The 17,870-nt window shown below is 44.2% G+C and overlaps 1 protein-coding gene across 1 annotated transcript; it reads right to left on the bottom strand.

The window, feature by feature from the left end:
• Positions 1 to 2,862: 2,862 nt before the first annotated feature.
• Positions 2,863 to 17,569, bottom strand: ERH (ERH mRNA splicing and mitosis factor). The gene is made up of 4 exons (XM_004612327.2): positions 17,452 to 17,569; positions 13,135 to 13,222; positions 8,102 to 8,222; positions 2,863 to 3,204 (listed from the first exon to the last, which is right to left on the bottom strand). The coding sequence occupies exons 1-4, from the start codon at positions 17,452 to 17,454 to the stop codon at positions 3,102 to 3,104; spliced, it is 315 nt and encodes a 104-aa protein (XP_004612384.1). The 5' UTR covers positions 17,455 to 17,569; the 3' UTR covers positions 2,863 to 3,101.
• Between the last annotated feature and the right edge of the window lie 301 nt (positions 17,570 to 17,870).

The following is a 17,870-nucleotide window of genomic DNA, read 5'->3' as shown; positions in this document are numbered from 1 at the left end:
TGCTATAAATAAATGACAATACTCTAGCACTGGACTGGAGGAACAGCACAGCGGGTAGGGTGTTTGCTTTGCACGAGGCTGACCCAGGTTTGATTCCCAACACCCCATATGGTCCCCCGAGCACCGCCAGGAGTAATTCCTGAGTGCATGAGCCAGGAGTAACCCCTGTGCATCGCCAAGGTGTGACCCAAAAAGAAAAAAGAAAAATAAAAAAGCCTCACAATAGAGACATTACTGGTGCCCGCTCAAGCAAATAGATGGACAGTGCTACTCTACCACTGTATTAACATTCCTTCTAAAAACATCCGTGTATTTACTAAGTAATTCACTAATCCTGATTTGCATTTCAATTCTTAATTAGCAAAAACCAATTTTGATAAAGGCCATCCTTTTATAAAGATGATGTCATACCAAGAACTTCTCTGCTCTCTTCAACCTAGTCTGGTTTACTTCCAGGGCAGTAAAAAATCATCTGCTCAGGGGCTGGAGTGATAGCACAGTGGGTAGGGCGTTTGCCTTGCACGTGACCGACTCAGGTTCAATTCCCAGCATCCCATATGGTTCCCTGAGCACCACCAGGGGTAATTCCTGAGTGCAGAGCTGGGAGTGACCCCTGTGCATTGCTGAGTGTGACCCAAAAAGCAAAAATAAAATAAAATAAAAATTAAAAAAAAAAATTATCTGCTCGGGCCAGGCCAGCACAGGAGGGAAGGCACCTGCCTTGTACACTACTGTCACCCTGGATCAATCCCCCACACTCATGCACTCATGGTCCCCTGAACACTGCAGAGGTATGGCCTCCACTCCTACCCCAACAAATTCACCACCACTTCTAAACAATACAAAAAAAAAAAAAAAAAAAAAACAAACACCAAAAAACCCCTGGAACCTGTATGGGCAGTCAGCTGATTTTCAGTCAGAAAACTGAAAATAAATTCTGATATGTATCAGGAACATACAGGTTGGTCTAATAGGTTTCACCTCTAACTAGCAATAAATACAACTCTGTGAACAAAAATCAAATCTTCTTTACTTGAAATTGAGGAATAGCCACACATCAATTCCGTTACTCTAACAAAGCACTGATAAAAGTTTCATCACAAAATTCATCTTAAAAAGACTACTTTGACAATTCTTAGTAATACTGGGCACAGTTAAATGTTATTTCTCTGTATTTGGTCTTTATTCTTCCTACCATCTAAAAAGATAATTCAAAATACCACTCCCCTCCTTTTTGCCTCATCACCCAACATCTAGAATCCAGATGCTTTTAGGGAATTCTGATTTTCCTTTTCGGTTTTTGGACCACACCTGGAGGCACTCAGGACTTCCTCTTGGCAGGGCTCAGGGGGTGTTGGGGGACTCAAACTTTGACAGACATGTTCCCCACCCAACTGTACTATCACTCTGCCCATTTTTCTATGTAAGGCCATTAGCAAAAACAGTATCATAGGGAAAAAACCTGATCCCATTCCTTCCAGATTTGCTCAGAATTTTTTTTTTCCTTTCAAAATATGAAGATCACAGCTGTCACAGATGTAAAACTGGGTAAGCAGATAGGCCAAATCAAAAGTAAGAATGTTTAAAACTTACTTTTGGATCTACTTCTGAGAATATTACAACTTCCTGACACTGAATATTAACTACAACTATACCTAATTGTGTCAGGTTCCATAATTTTAACAATCATTTCACTAATTCTACAGACAGCTGTGTAGGGGGATATATATACATAACACATGTTTTTGGTAGTGGGTTAAAGTCTGTTTCTTAAACTGCAATCCCATGTGGGGTCATGAAAAAAAATCTTTAAAATAGGGCTGCAGATAGTACAAAATCACTTGCCTTGCATAAGACACTGGTTTAACTGCAGGCACTGTATAAGGTTCCCTGAGCACCGCCAAAAGTGGCTCCCCTCTCCAAAAGAAAGAAGTTTATTTACTGTTATCAGTAAACATTTGACTTACATACCTATTTTATAGACCTATATACTCAAGACTGCCCCAAAATTTCTCACATGAAAGGGGGCCCCCATTGGAAAAATGCGTAAGCAATCATGGTTTAAAACAAGAAAACGTTAGGTGTTACTGAATCAGTTAAGTATGGCAAAAGCAGAACTGGAGACTGCCAATATGCTCAATAACTGCAGGTACAAGTAACGTGTTCAAGTCGCAAAGTGGCCCCTTTCTACACTAAGACAGAGACTGGCAGGATGTAGCTCAGTGGTAGAGAGCATGCCTTGCACTTGTGAGGTTTCCTGGGATTGATCCCAGCAACGGAGGTGGGAGTGGGAAAATTATCTTCTGTCTCCCTTGTGGCTCTTTTCCCTCATCCTCATCCATATAGAGACAATAATCAGCATTCACCTGGAAGTCACAGGGACCTCCCAGGAAGAACGTGTGATCAAAACTAAAAAACTAGCCTTGCTCTGTGGCAGATAAGCTATGCCACTAGGAAATATTTCACGAAGAGTGTATCAATAATAGGTATAAACCTTAATACCACAGTGAAACTCACAGAAAAGGGCTGTGAAATGAAGTAAACAACAGAATTTATCCAGCAGATATAGAAGCTTTCATCAAATGTGTTGTGTAAAACCACATTACTGGCTTGGAAATAGGTAATGCTTCACTAGAACATTCAATGTTCAGAAACAAACAAAAAAAATCACTCAGGGGAAAAATATAACTAAAGAACATTTATTTGTCTTTCACTAAGATTTTATCTTGAGGACATAACTGTGTCATCACCCACCCCCCACCCAATCCTGAAGAATGGTTAGTATAGTGAGTACTATTAAAGTGGAAACAAATAGTTGGAAGGGCTGAAACCAACAATAACTGACAAAGAACAACTTCCATCTAAAGTATCATAAAAATGTTTTAAGTAAAAAAAAAAGGAGGGAGGGTGTAGGGAGAGGGAAGGAGGCAATGGGGGTTTTCAGATTGAACAAGATCGTCATATTTCATTCAATACATTCAACCCTGGCTAGATTGTACCAAATGGAAACAGGATTATTAGAATACAAAACATCTACGAGAGTTTGCTGTACACACCTGTATTCCAAGCCTACCCCCATCCCCCTAATGCTTCCATCTCAATTATTTCCCGGCCTGCTGGGCCTGCCGACGAAGAAGCACGTAGATCTTCTCTTTAATCCAGTCTTTGTTGTAAGGCTGGTATGTCTGAGTATCAGCTCGGTAACTGAGGAACAAAGGTAACAGGAAAAGTTATAATGGTTAGTTACCATCATGTTCTTAAAACCCACCCACTAATGTTATAGATGTGCACAAGTTCCGTAAGAGCTGATCACATAACAGTTGAATTCTGAGCAATATGAATTTTAGATCATAAAATACATCTTATAGAGGAAAAAAGAAACCAAGGTTTAAAGCGCTTCAGTTAAAAGCTTAATAGCTTAGACAAAACTTGACAGAGTATGACGGTGAAGTCTGTCTCCTACACGATTAGTATTTTTGTAATTCCTCAATGATTAAAAATCAGAAACTAAACAGGGGCTGGAGCGATAGCACAGTGGGTAGGACATTTGCCTTGCACAAGGCCAACCCAGGTTCGATCCCCGGCATCCCATATGGTCCCCCAAGCACTGCCAGGAGTAATTCCTGAGCGCAAAGCCAGGAGTAACCCCTGAGCATCGCTGGGTGTGACCCAAAAAGAAAAAAAAAATCAGAAACTAAACAATGAACACAAATGGCATAGTTGCTAAATTTATTTTTAATTAACTAAAACACAGTCCTCATTTTGGGCCAGAGATAGTACAGGGGTTAAGATACTTGGCTTGCACACGGCTAACCCTCCAACCCCCACCACAAGGAGTGATCCTTGAGCACGAGTAAGCAATGAGCACCACCAGTTATGACCACCCCTGCCCCAAACAAACATTTTTGGTGTTTTTTTTGTTTTATTTTTAAATATTGTGTCACACTGGCTATGCTTGTAAGACAATGTGATGCCAGGACCTCCAATATACAAAGCATGTGCTTCAGCCCTTTGAGCTATCTCCATGGCCCCGAAATAAACTTTAAAAGGACCAGCATAGTCAGTCACTCAAGGGATCTTTTTCTTTTTTGCTTTTTGGGTGACAATTGGTGATGTGCTACGCCCACAGCTGTGACACCTGTGTAGCTGTAGCAAAATACTGCTACGCTGGAGGTCTGCAGATGAGAGGTTGAGGTGGGAGCTCCCCAGAGCGGGGCCTCAGGCAGTTCCCCTACAATCTGTGGTCATCACGTGACCTGATGACACCAGAAACTGCTGGAGCACAAGACAACCTTAGTTTTGCCTTAGCTTAACTATCTGTGCCTTTCTTCTGTGCATTTATCTGTGCATTCGTATTGGAACAGTATGAGCGTTTCCTGGTCAGGATGTTGCCAACACCACAGGCCGGCCAGAATTAGATGACTTAATTTCTGAAGCCCCCCTTTCCTTTTGTTCAAGCACCTGTCTCAGAAGCATAGTAGAATGCTGGAGACGCCTCATTGGGTTTTTTCTAAACAAGGTTGAGGATAAAAAGAGCTGTTCTTGGAAATCAAAGCAACAGACGAAATGAAAGTAAAAACAAAGGTGTTGCAGAAATCACAGCATAGTGAGACAAAAACATTTCCAGAAAGAAGAGTTGGCTAAGATTCCCTGCAGGGACACAATATTTTGTGGAAGTGCGATGGCAGACTTTGCCGCCACGTTGCTCCCCCTGCAGTAAAAGATTACCTAGATCCACCCCCCTTTTCACAGGAGCTAACGACAATATTGGGAATAGATGGGTAAACTATGAAGGGAAACGACGGTTTTCAGAGCTCCCATTTATGGCTAGATTAGCTAGATGAAGAAAACCCTGATGTTTATTATTTAAACCTTTTGCAATATATTATAACAAATTCCTGACGGGAGAAAGGGCCTTAAACATTTAATGCTTAACTGACACGGATGTGATCATTGGCGCGAAACAGACATTTCAAAGAACCTTAGCTTTACCCTAGCTTTACAGGAAAACCACAAGAGGTCACAAAAGCGATATGCGGAATTAGCTCATACTGTATTGTACTTCGTTAATAATTTTTCTGCTGAATTATAATCATCAAAGTAGTGTTCTAATGGTGTATTGTAATCATCAAAGCAGTGGTCTAATGGTGTAACCTGATGTTGTAATTCCCTGCTTATTGCTATTTCCTTGGAGAAACAATATATAAGCACAGCTTTGCAGAATAAAGTTGCAGCAGTTCACCAGCTTATAGTGTGGCTGTCTGTCATTTCCCCGCCGATTCCTGATTTCTCCTGATTCCTTCGACCCTGATTCCCCGTGGTCGGTGGTCTCCACTGGGTGGTCCGCGGCAGTGATGCTCAGGGATTACTCCCAGCTGTGCTGGGGGACTATATGGGATGCCGGGGGATCAAACCCAGGTCAGCTGCATGCAAGGTAAATGTAAATGCCCGACCTGCTGTACTATCACTCCGGCCCCTCAAGAGATCTTTAGAGGACTCAGATAAATATCTGAACTGGCCTAAAATTAAAACCTAGTTAAGTAATATATCCAGTTTTGAAGTGAAATCCCAATACAATATAAAATGCACATCGTAAGTAACAGAGATTACACTAGTACAAAGAATCATCATTAGTTAAGTCATGTGCACCACCTGGTGGAAAAACTGCATAGCAAAGAAGAGATCAAACAGTTTACCGAAGAAAATTAGTTTATGAATATCCTAGAACAAGATATCTAATTTGTCAATTATTGTCTCACTTCAGCCAGAAATTTCATTTATTCTGCGCAAAAATTATATAAAAATGCCAATTATTAAGAAGTTACTGCTGCTGTGGCCAGAGTGATAGCACAGTGGGTAGGGCACTTGCCTTTCAAACAGCCTACCAGGGTTTGATCCCTGGCATTCCTTATGGTCCCCTGAGCCATACTAGGAGTTAAGTTCCGAACACCACCTGCCCAGAACCAAGAGTAAGTTCTGAGCACCACCATATATGGCTCCTCCCCATCCCCCAAACAAATCCCTGAGTAAAGGAGTAACCCCCGAGAACTGCTGGTATTGTTCCCCCACCCCACAATGTTACTGCTAGGTAATGCTTCAAATCAGGGATGGAGAGCATTAGGACCATGAAATCAGGTGGTCTGAAAATACAGAAAGAGCCCACAGAATGGGAAAGAATATTTACCCAATAACCATCTGATAAGGGATTAATATCCAGGATATACAAGATACTTGTAGAATTGTATCAGATAAAAACCTCCAACCCCATCAAAAAATGTGGAGAAGAAATGAACAGAAGTTTCCTCAAGAAAGAAATACAAATGGCCCAAAGGCACATGAAAAAATGCTCCACATTTCTAGTCATCAGGGAGATGCAAATCAAAACAACAATAAAATATCATCTCACACCACAGAGACTGGTACACATTCAAAAGAACAAAAGCAACCAGTGCTGGCGTGGATGTGGGGGAAAAGGGATGCTCCTTCACTGATGGTGGGAATGCTGACTGGTCCAGCCTTTCTGGAAAACAGTATGGACAGTCCTTCAAAAACTAGAAATTGAGCTTCCATATGACCCCGCAATACCACTTCTGGGAATATATCCCGAGGATGCAAAAGAGCACAGTAGAAATGACATCTGTACCTATATATTCATTGCGGCACTGTTCACAATAGCCAAAATATGGAAACAACCCGAGTGCCCTGAAACAGATGACTGGTTAAAGAAACTTTGGTACATCTACACAATGGAATACTATGCAGCTGTTAGGAGACATGAAGTCATGAAATTTACTTGTAAATGGATAAACATAGAGAGTATCATGCTAAATGAAATGAGTCAGAAAGAGAGGGACAGACATAGAGGGACTGCACTCATTTGTGGAGTGTAGGGTAGCATCACATGAGGCTGACACCTAAAGACGGTAGATACAAGGGCCAAGGGGATTGCCCTATAGCTGAAAAACTGCTTCATGAGCAGAGGGGAGAAGGCAGATGGAATAGAGAAGGGATCACTAAGAAAATGATGGCTAGAGGAACCAGTTGGGATGGGAGATGCACGCTGAAAGTAGATAATGGACCAAACATGATGACTTCTCAGTGTCTGTGTTGCAAGCCATAATGCCCAAAAGTAGAGAGAGAATACGGGGAATATTGTCTACCTTAGAGACAGGGGGAGGGTGGGAAAGGGGGGGTATACCCGGGATATTGATGTTGAGGAATGTGCACTGGTAGAGGGATGGGTGTTTGATCATTGTGAGATTGTAACCCAAACATGAAAGCTTGTAATTATCTCACGGTGATTCAATAAAATTAAAAAAAAAAAATCATGCAGTCTGGCCCCAGTACATGTCAGCTGCCTGAGGGCCATCTATCTGCATCATATGGCCTGAGAACGATGCCATAACTATTCAAGGGCCTTTGGCAGAAAATCGATATCCTACCTCTGCTATAAATGAATCAAAAATTTTTTCCAACCTTGAGTTGATATAGTCATTATCCTTTTAAAAACATTTATTGTAGACTGGAGAAGTGGTACAGGGGTAATGGTTTGCATGTGACCAATCCTGGTTTGAGTCCTGATGCTGCATATGTTCCACCCCACCACAACACACGTTATTTTGGGTGGGGGAGTATGGTCCCAGGTTCAATTCCCTGGCCCCCAGAGACACAGGGCATCCTGACGACGGCTAGGCAGGGATAGGGGTGGTGTTTAAGCCTAAAGTAACCCCCCACGTACAACTAGGTACAGTCCCTCCCGAATTTTCTCAGTCAAGGGAGGCCAAGGTTCATTTTGAGGAATTGAGGATGAGATGCTGCCTGGGCCCTGTGGTACTAGGGATACTGAAGACACCTGGTGGTGGCTCAGAGGCCTCCAGGCCTGCACCTGAAGATGTTCATAGACTCAGCTACATGCCTTAATCCCTCTACTATCATGTACTAGCTCTCAGGCCCCTAATTTACTATTTTCCATATTATTATTTAATAATTATTCCATATTAATAAAAGTACTAAGATTAGTGTCAGACATACAATGAGCTCCCAACACCAAAAATCATCTTAAAGAGAAAGATAAACAACAGAATAGGAAGCTAGTACTTACACAAGGCAGCTGAGGTCTGCCAGATCATCAATAAAATCAAACAATTGACTGATATCGTATGTGATAGAGGGGCTATTGGGGTTCATTCTCTTCAGATGTTCTTCGTACATTTTACAAACACCTAAGAGAGGGTAGGAAATCAAGATCTTATAATTGCATAAACTTTAGATATTAACAGTTTTACACATACAGTATTTTTATAAAGCTGGATTGGGAAGAAAAGAGTACACTGGTCACTTTTGTTTTAATTATGTTCCTTAGCAAATAAAAAATATTAAAAAAAAACCACCAAAATACTTGGTATTCATCAAAATACTACTTTGTGAACCTTAATAATAAAATATTTCATGCCAAGTTCAGATAGAGAAGGGAACATCAAGTAAACTGTGGTTGGAGGACCCGCTCGGGAGGGGAGATGCATGCTCAAAGTAGACTATAGATTGAACACGATGGCAACTCAATACCCCTATTACAGACCACAACACCCAAAAGGAGGGAGAGAAAAGAGAATGCCCTGCCAAGAGGTGGGGAGGGGGGATGGGGCTGGGGGGTGGGAGGGATACTGGGTTCACTGTTGGTGGAGAATGGACACTGGTAGAAGGATGGGTGCTCGAACATTGTATGAGGGAAACACAAGCACGAAAATGTGTAAATCTGTTATCTGTTACCCTCATTGTGATTCACTAATTAAAAAAATAAAAAAAACTGAACAGAACCAAAAAATAAATAAAAATTACACTTGCTCACTTGGGAAAAAAAAATTCATGCCATAGGATTAAAAACTATGATGGTTCAAAAAAGTGGGAACACTATGGGTATTTTGGAGGGCGGGTTTGCTTCATTTTTCTGGGGGCCACATCCAGTTCTGCTCAGGTTTACTCCTGGCTCTTCACTCAGGAATCACTCCTGGTGTTGCTCAGGGGTCCATGTGGAGTGTAGGGATCGGACCTGGGTCAGCAGCATGAAGGCAAGCGCCCTTCCTGCGGTACTATCTTTCAGGCCCTGACACTATGGGTCTTGTATCAGGATTTTCACTCTGTGCTCAAAGGTTCATTCCTACTGTGGTGATGTGGGTCCTGGTGGTGCCCAGGAATGATCTGATTTTTCAATAAATAAATATTCAGAAAGCTTCACAGTTAATATAGAAAAACAACAAAAATACCACACTTGGGATAGATTTTTTGATACAATTCCCCAAAAGGTAAGAGATCACCACCATAGACCCACTTAAGATCCCGGAATCTGGGAGGGGGCAGAGAGATGCACTTGCTTTGCATGCAGCTGACCATTTCAATTCCAGGCACCCCATAGTTCCACGAAACATGCTCCATGAGCACAGAGCCAGGAGTAAGCCCAGAGCAATGCCAGGTGTGGTCCCCACCAAACCCCGAAAAACCTTAGAATCTGCACTGGGAAGACAGCACATGGACTGAGCGACTGCAGGTTCAATACATGACACCACAATGTCTCCTGATCACTGCTGAGAGTGACCACAGAGCACTGAGCCAGAAGTAGTAACCTTTCGCCCCAGGCACTCAGAAGTGTGGTCCCTAAGCCACACCAAAGATATTGGACTATGGAGCCAAAACAAGAATCCTAGCTCTCTTCTATAACATAAGGCACATGCAATAAGCACATTAAGTACTCAAAGATAATCACTCTATTAACATAATTATCTGAAAAGCAGATTATTTTGTTTGGGTCATGACAAAGTGTTCTGGGATTGTTCCTCAAGTATAGGGACCATGTGGTACCAGGAATGAAACCCAGGCCCTCACATGCAAAGTGGAAGCTTCAGTTCTTTGAGCCCCATCTTTTTGGCCTGGGAATCATTAATTTTTTACTCCTCTCAAATCTTTCAAAAAAGAAACAGAACCTTTAGTCTATTCCCACTATCAAACTGTTAAAGATTACTATGATGAATGACAAATGATCTCCATGTTACCTGTTAAATGCATGACTGAAGGCTAGGAGAGATAGCAACAAGGGCTGTAGACATCCTTTAACTGAGTTTGGGCACTGCATGATTCCAGGTTGGCTGTAAGAAAATGCCTTATCCACTGTACACTCTCTGGTTCTAAGAAGCTACATTTAATCAGAGCCATCAATTCTTTTTGTTACTAGTATAAAATAACCCGAAGTCCAATATCTAAGAGCCAAAACCATAAAAGATCTAAAAGAAACTATGAGGGCTGGAGCAATAACACAGCGGATGGGGCGTTTGCCTTGCACGAGGCTGATCCAGGTTTGATTCCCATCATCCCATATGGTCGCCTGAGTACTGCCAGGAGTAATTCCTGAGCGTAGAGCCAGGAGTAACCCCTGTGCATTGCTGGGTGTGACCCAAAAAGAAAAAAAAAAAAACAACCAAAAAAACCCACAAACTATGATCACAAGTCTTTTTGATTTTGGGTAAGGCAATGTTTTCTGAGATACGAAAACTTACAAAAATTACAAACAAAGGAAAGATAAGTGTGTAAATTGGATTTCATTTAAAGTTAAATCTTTAGCTTCAAAGGACACTCATAAAAGGAAAAGATAAAACCACAGATTGGGTGGGCTGGAGTGATAGCACAGCTGGTAGGGCGTTTGCCTTGCACGCGGCCGACCCGGGTTCGAATCCCAGCATCCCGTGTGGTCCCCTGAGCACCGCCAGGAGTAATTCCTGAGCGTAGAACCAGGAGTAACCCCTGTGCATCACTGGGTGTGACCCAAAAAGCCAAAAAAAACAAAAACAAAAACAAAAAAACCCCACAGATTGGGTGAAAAACTTTGCAAATCATATTTCTGATCAATAATTATTTAACAAGTAGGGGCTAGAGATATAATACAGAGAGTAGGGCACTTGCCTTGCACAGACCAATTTGATTTTATCAGGATCCAGAATCCCATATGGTCCCCCTACACTGCCAGGGGTAATCCTGAGTGTAAAGCCAGGAGTAAACCCTGAGCACTGCCAGGTGTGCCCCCAACCCCAGTTCAATTAAAAATTGCCCTAAGATGGGTGGGATGGCAAGGGGGAGATGGCTCAGGGACATACATCCATATATATGCAAGGCCACAAAGCTTGACCCCTTGCTACCCTTGAGCGGCATGGCCCCCAATAGTCAGGATGGCTCTGGCACACCACAGCACTGCCTCATCACTGGGTTTTAGCAGCAATGGTCTCGCCAATTGACTGAATATTGCTTTAAGAGGCCTTGCACAGACCACTCCCACCATTCACATACAAAAAGTGGCTGTGGGGGTGTGAAGGAGTGGTGGTTTACCAGAGAAAGTACACGGGTAACGTGCTTTCCTTGCACATAGCAGACCTGGGTTCAAACCCTAGGACTGCACAAGTTTCCCTGAGCACCGGGAATGCTCAGGGTGCTCTGTGAGCAAAGAGCACCCGAAGAATGCTCTGATCATAACAAATGCACTACACTAATACATGGCATAAATAATTGGGAAAACTGAAGGAAGTAGTAGATATGGATTAAGATGAAAAATTCTATTTTCACATCAATTTTTTCCTAAAACTTTACACTAAAAAAAAAAATGGTTTTTGTTTTTGTTTTTTTTTTTAAAGAGAGGGTGGTAGGAGGGAACACTCTGCTTTACAGAGGGCCTCATACACACAAATACTCTGGATGGCTGCACTACAAACACCAGTCTCCATTTTAGCATTCTAAACCGAAAACAGCCTTCATTTTTTCCCCCCTTCTTTTTGGGTCACACCCAGCGATGCACAGGGGTTACTCCTGGCTTTGCACTCAGGAATTACTCCTGGCGGTGCTCAAAGGACCACATGGGATGCTGGGAATCGAACCCGGGTCGGCCGCGTGCAAGGCAAACGCCCTACCTGCTGTACTATCGCTCCAGCCCCCAAAACAGCCTCCATTTTTAACTTAAACAAAAAACACCCCTCACCAAATCAAAAGGCATGGAAAACCTTTACATGCATGTTGTGAAATGAAAGCAGCTAGTCTGAAAAGCTATGGTGGGGCTTGAAAGAAAGAACAGTGGGCAGGGTGTCTGCCTAAACATGGACAACCCAGGTTTGATCCCTGGCACCCCATATGGTCCCTTGAGTCCATCTTGAGTACAGAGCCAGGAGCAAGTTCTGTGCACCACTAGGTGGAGCCCCAAAACCAAACCAAACCCAAAGGACACTTAAGGCAAAACAATGGAGGCACTAAGACACCAATCACTGGGGTTTCTTTTCTACAGGGAAGGGGTCTGGGCTGGGATCTGGGGGGAGAGCAGGAAGGAGGAAGGACAGTTGGTGCTCAAGAGAACAGGATCCTGCATGCCACACATCATTCCAAGCAACACCGGCAGGTTCTGTCTGAAAGAAACACTAAAGCCCGCCCTCAGACTGTTTCACAACTCTACAGGGTGGGTTAAACCATAATATTTGATGCCTACAAAATCTTACATAAACCCTTAATACATCAGGCCTTTCATTATACACATGATTGTTTTAAAAATGAAAGTAGAATTTGCAGCAGGAAAAGACCATATACGTACACTTACGGTCTCAAATATTCAACAAGAGGCCAGATTCATAATACAGCGGGTACGGCCCTCAGCGTGCACACAACTGACCTGGTTTATGCCCCCCTAGTATTGCCAGGAGTAATTTCTGAGTGTAGAGCCAGGAGTAACCCCTGAACATCACTGGATGTGGCCCCAACACCCAACCCCCCAAATATTCAACCAAAAAAGTTAAAAAAAGGGGCTGGAGCGATAGCACAGCGGGGAGGGCGTTTGCCTTGCACGCGGGCGACCCGGGTTCGATCCCCAGTATCCCATATGGTTCCCCGAGTAATTCCTGAGTGCAGAGCCAGGAGTAACCCTTGAGCATTGTCGGGTATGACCCAAAAAGCCAAAAAAAAAAGTTTTAAATAGGTACTTTCCTTGCTCAAATGAAGATCCTTAGAAAATATGTAGATGAACAAGAACCCAGTTCCTAAATTAAACAATTTCCAATAGTCAATGCCACAGGGAAAAACCCCCAAACTTTCATTTCTTGATTAGTGTCAACTTACCTTCCATGCATTCATTCACAGATTCATAGTCAGCATAAGTTCTGCCTTCTGGCCTCTTGGTAGGCTGGACCAGTAAAATGGTGTGAGACTGCAGGAGGAAAAGTGAATCCAATATAAGCGTTTTAAAATTCTCATTCATAATGTAACCAATCACCGGTTATTAATAGAGCATTAAGAGTGCTACAAAGGGGCTGGAGCGATAGCACAGCTGGCAGGGCATTTGTCTTGCACGTGGCCGGCCTGGGCTCGATTCCCAGCATCCCATATGGTCCCCTGAGCACCACCAGGAGTAACCCCTGTGCATCAGTGGGTGTGACCCAAAAAGGAAAAAAAGAGTGCTACAATCTTTGTCTTTGACTAAATGTGGCATCAGAACCTACATTTATAATGCAATAAGAATTCTCTTCTCCCAGTCCTTAATGTTTTCTTAAACTTACTGCACTGTCTACTTGCTTGCAAGTACTCAGAATAAGCTACACTCTGTAGTGTTTTAATTGTATTCTCTTTTCTCCTAGATCATTAACCTGCCAGGTCATACATTTCTTCTGGTCAAATTTTTTTTTTAAAAATGTCTAGCCCTCTTAAGTTCCTAATAGAAACTCAGATATGGACTTATGGTAATAGAAAAAGGCAAACACTTTGACTGCAAGCACCTGAAACACTTGGCGGATAAATTGGCAATTTAAAACTATTGCTCTAGAAAACCTTATTCATCTAGATGACTGACCTTAAGAAGCAATATTGTACCAACCCCCTGGATTTCAAAACACTAAAATCACGTAAGATAGGTGATTATATTGTAAGAAAATATGAATGCGCCTGAGAGTAACATATATTTCTAAACAAGGTGGGGGGAGGGTGTGTTTTGTCAGTGGGTCTATTTTCTCAATCTTGGCACCATTTTTAGGCTAGATCCCTTGTTGTGGATGCTGTATTATATACCGTTTAGTACCATCCTGTCTGTTCACTGACCGTCTACCCAAGACTATCTCCAAACCACTGGCTGCTAAAAATCACTCCCCCTTCCAACTTCCTGTCTATCACGACCAACCAAACCTAAGGAAAATGCAACTTCACTGTAAACCTAACCCCAAATAAATCAAACTATTCATACTTTCCGAATCTATTTTGCTTTGTTAGTATTTAAAATACAAATTTATCTACCTATGTGAAGTACTGGGCTTCACACAAACTTTTTTTTTTTTTTGCGTTTTGGGTCATACCGGGTGATGCACAGGGGTTAGTCCTGGCTCTGCACTCAGGAATCACCCTTGGCGATGCTCAGGGGGCCATATGGGATGCTGGGATTCGAACCCGGGTTGGCTGCGTGCAAGGCAAACACCCTACCCACTGTGCTATCACTCCAGCCCCTCACACAAACTTTCTTAATGAAAGTACTCTCACAATTTAAGTGATTAAGACTTTAGTCATCAAACTGAACTGAAATAGCTTATGCCTGCACCTTTCCTAGACCTTCTGAATAAACAGCCCCCAAACTATATTCAATTCCTATGAACACAATATAAAAAGCATTAACTTATCCTTCGCTATCAAGAAGAGAGTCATTCTGATTTGCTGGGGTGTGTTTCAGTGCCTGGGATTAAACCCAGGATTGGGGGTGGGGGTGAAGGGCAGAGGGAGCATTCAACCTCTGAACTACATCCTCAGCTGAGTCATTATGATAGTTTGAGACAAAACTCTCAAAAGTTTTTTTTTTCTTTTTGGGTCACACCCGGCGATGCACAGGGGTTACTCCTGGTTCTACACTCAGGAATTACTCCTGGCGGTGCTCAGGGGACCATATGGGATGCTGGGATTCGAACCCGGGTCAGCCTTGTGCAAGGCAAACGCCCTACCCGCTGTGCTATCGCTCCCAGCCCCCAAAACTCTCAGAAGTTTTAAAGAGATTAAAAGAGTTTAGGATAAAACGTGTATGGCACAGCTTAAAGGGGCTAGAGCACAAGTTCTGCAGGCAGGAGCCTGGTTCACTGGCTCCTCCCCTCAGCAGCCCCCAGCAAAACAAAACTCACAACTCAGGGCAGAGAATTCAATTCCCAGCACTCCGAAGTCCCCATAACAATGTAAAAAAGAAAACCCAGTGGGGAGAGGATGGCAATTTCCCCAATAATGCTCTGAGGAAGCCAGGCAAGGAGCAAAAGGCCTGAACCCAAGACCTTGCAAGCACAAGGCCTGTGCGATCACTTTGAGCCACACTATAGCACAGCAGGCAGGGCGTTTGCCTTGCACTCAGCCAACCCGGGTTCAATTCCTCAGCCTGGCAAGCTACCCATGGCATATTCGATATGCCAAAAACAGCAGCAAGTCTCACAATGGAGACATTACTGGAGCCCGCTCGAGCAAATCAATGAGCAATGGGATGACAGTGATACAATGATCTTTGAATGACATGGACCAGGCTTTCTGTAAGCCATCTGCTCACTAACTAGCAAGTACTCCCAGCTCTGTGTTCAGGGCAGGCTCCTAGCACCATGCCAGGAAACCAACACATGGACTATAATCACTTTTGTTCTTTTGTCTTATGCAACCCTCCACCAAGTTTAGGGCAGGGGGCAGGGAAATCCAACACTGAACTCTCCCTCCAGTCTTAGGAGCTATTTCCTCAGCTCAAGTAGGTTTTGTTATTCTAATACAAATCAAAGGACTAATTTAATTAGGAGTAATGATATGTAAATAGCTACACAAGTTGATTTCACTATTTTCAACACTCACTCCTAGTAACAAAAATCTTTATTGAAACTGGGGTTAAAATGTTTACTTTTATTATGTGACAGGCAATGCTTTCCCATTACCAGCTGTTTAAAATTATGATCCCTCTGATACTAGTTTGTCACTTTCTTCTTATTGAAGCTATTTTTAGAGGCTTTCGTTTTATTAAAATTTAATATTATTCCTACTCTTTTCCCCCTTTTTCTGGATAGATGTGGTTCTTGCCTTCCTGAAGGTCTTTTTCCCTTGGGGGAATGACTACTACAAAACATAAACACATATCTACACATACACACACACAAGTATGTTAGTAAGCCTAGACACATTCTACTGTTTTGTTACATAACTATTACACTTTGCTGGTTAGCTACCAAGGCTTTCCCAACGGTACCAAAAATAAAAGGGGAAAAAAAAATAAAAGACGCTTCTCTCCAGTAAAGCCTGAGTATTTAAGGCTTTTGAGCCAATAAATTGTTCACTTTAAATACAAATTTTGGCTTTTTAACTAAAGTCAAGCTGATAAATGATCACGGCTATCTGCCCAACAAGAACTGGTTGTTGTTACTGACACTTTCTCAGTTATTAACCAATGCCAAAAAGTGGCCTAAGAGGGGAGGGGGAGGGGAGCGAGCGAGAAAGCGTGAGGGCACGCGCGCGAGACACGAGACAGAGACAGAGAGACAGAGAGACAGAGAACGAACTCATAGAAACTGGAAATCCAGTCTTTAGACCTCTCTGGGAGACCAAGTGGGTAACGCTGAGTTATCTCAATTCAGCAAAGCAGAGCCAGGAAAGATTCGCGGCGAGCAGAGCCTGGCTGCCAGGAACGAACAATCGCGGCCACCAGAAAAGCAACCCTGAATGGCGGACGCGACCAGCCACCACCGCCGCCCCCGGGGAGCATCACCTGTGGGGCGGAAGCCAAAGCCCAGACCCACCCCAGGCCTCTCGGAGCGCGGGGCGGGCTCCAGGGGGGCCGATCCTCTCAGCTCCGGTGCCCCGAGAGCAGGGATCGTGAGGAAGAGATGGAGGAGGAAGAGAAAGGGCTAACCCGACCACCCAGGCGTCTGGCAAAGACGAGAAAAAACAAGCACAGAACGACAAAAAAAAAAAATTAAAAAAAGGAAAAAAGAAAGAGAAAGCAACCCCAATTCAACACTTGCTGGCGCAACTCTAAGGCAGAGAGGACCCGTCCGGGCCCCCGCGCGGGGTGCAACCGAACCCATGTCAGCCCTCCCGTGGCCATTGTTCCCGTCCCCGGCCGGAGCGCTCGGAACCGGCGCGTCCGTGCGCGTCTCCCGGCCGGCCGGCTCCCCTAGCGCAGCCTCCTCGGGCTCGCACGGCGGCCGCCGGGCAGCAGCTGCTCGCGCCGCGGCGGCGGGCGGCAGCGGTACCCCCGGGCGGACCCGCGTCCGGGGCCTAGCGCCAGCGCGGGCATTCCCGCCGCGGGCAGAATGGGCCCACGGCCGGAGGCGCCGGGGGGGGGGGGTGCACGCTCCCGCTGGCCGCCGGCGCGGGCCAAATATCGCGGGGCGGACTAGGGACGCCTCAGAGGCCGAGGAAGCGGGCAGCCGCGCGGGCCTTGCTCACCATGGCGCCAAAGCCTTTCGATGCAGCCCCTGCCGACACCTCCGCCGCACACGAGCCGAGAAGCAACGCCGCCAACAGCCAATCCCCGCGAGAGGAGCCGCCGGAAGTCGTCAGCAACTCTCGGCCCCTGTGCCATCGGGACCATAGAGACCCTCCCGTTTCCGGCAGCTAGACCAACCATGACTCCGGTTCAGCCATGTTGGATGAGGGCAAGCCGATTTTTCGCCCGTCCTCCCCCCCAGGCGGTGTTTTGGAACTCGAAAGACTATGAGTGTATTTGAAGACACCCCTCTTCCGTGCACTTATCTTTTTTGGGTACACGGCTAAAATGATGGCCGATAGGGACAGTGAAAGACACCGTCCGGCTTAGCCCAACTTAAAAATGGCGGCAAGATGAAAAATTCCGGGCCATAGGTCGG

Source organism: Sorex araneus, chromosome 3 (genome assembly GCF_027595985.1).
Source record: "Sorex araneus isolate mSorAra2 chromosome 3, mSorAra2.pri, whole genome shotgun sequence".
NCBI classification, from domain to species: Eukaryota; Metazoa; Chordata; class Mammalia; order Eulipotyphla; family Soricidae; genus Sorex; species Sorex araneus.
Note: the sequence above shows the minus strand (reverse complement) of the source record. Positions and strands in the feature narration are given on the sequence as shown.

What these genes read in the sequence shown, in the direction of transcription:
- ERH (XM_004612327.2), bottom strand. An exon ending in TGTGAATGAATGCATGGAAG is followed by an intron (nt 8,223 to 13,134) that starts GTAAGTTGACAC and finishes ACCCTCTCTTAG; the next exon opens with GTGTTTGTAAAATGTACGAA. An exon ending in GCAGACCTCAGCTGCCTTGT is followed by an intron (nt 3,205 to 8,101) that starts GTAAGTACTAGC and finishes TTTGTTCCTCAG; the next exon opens with TTACCGAGCTGATACTCAGA.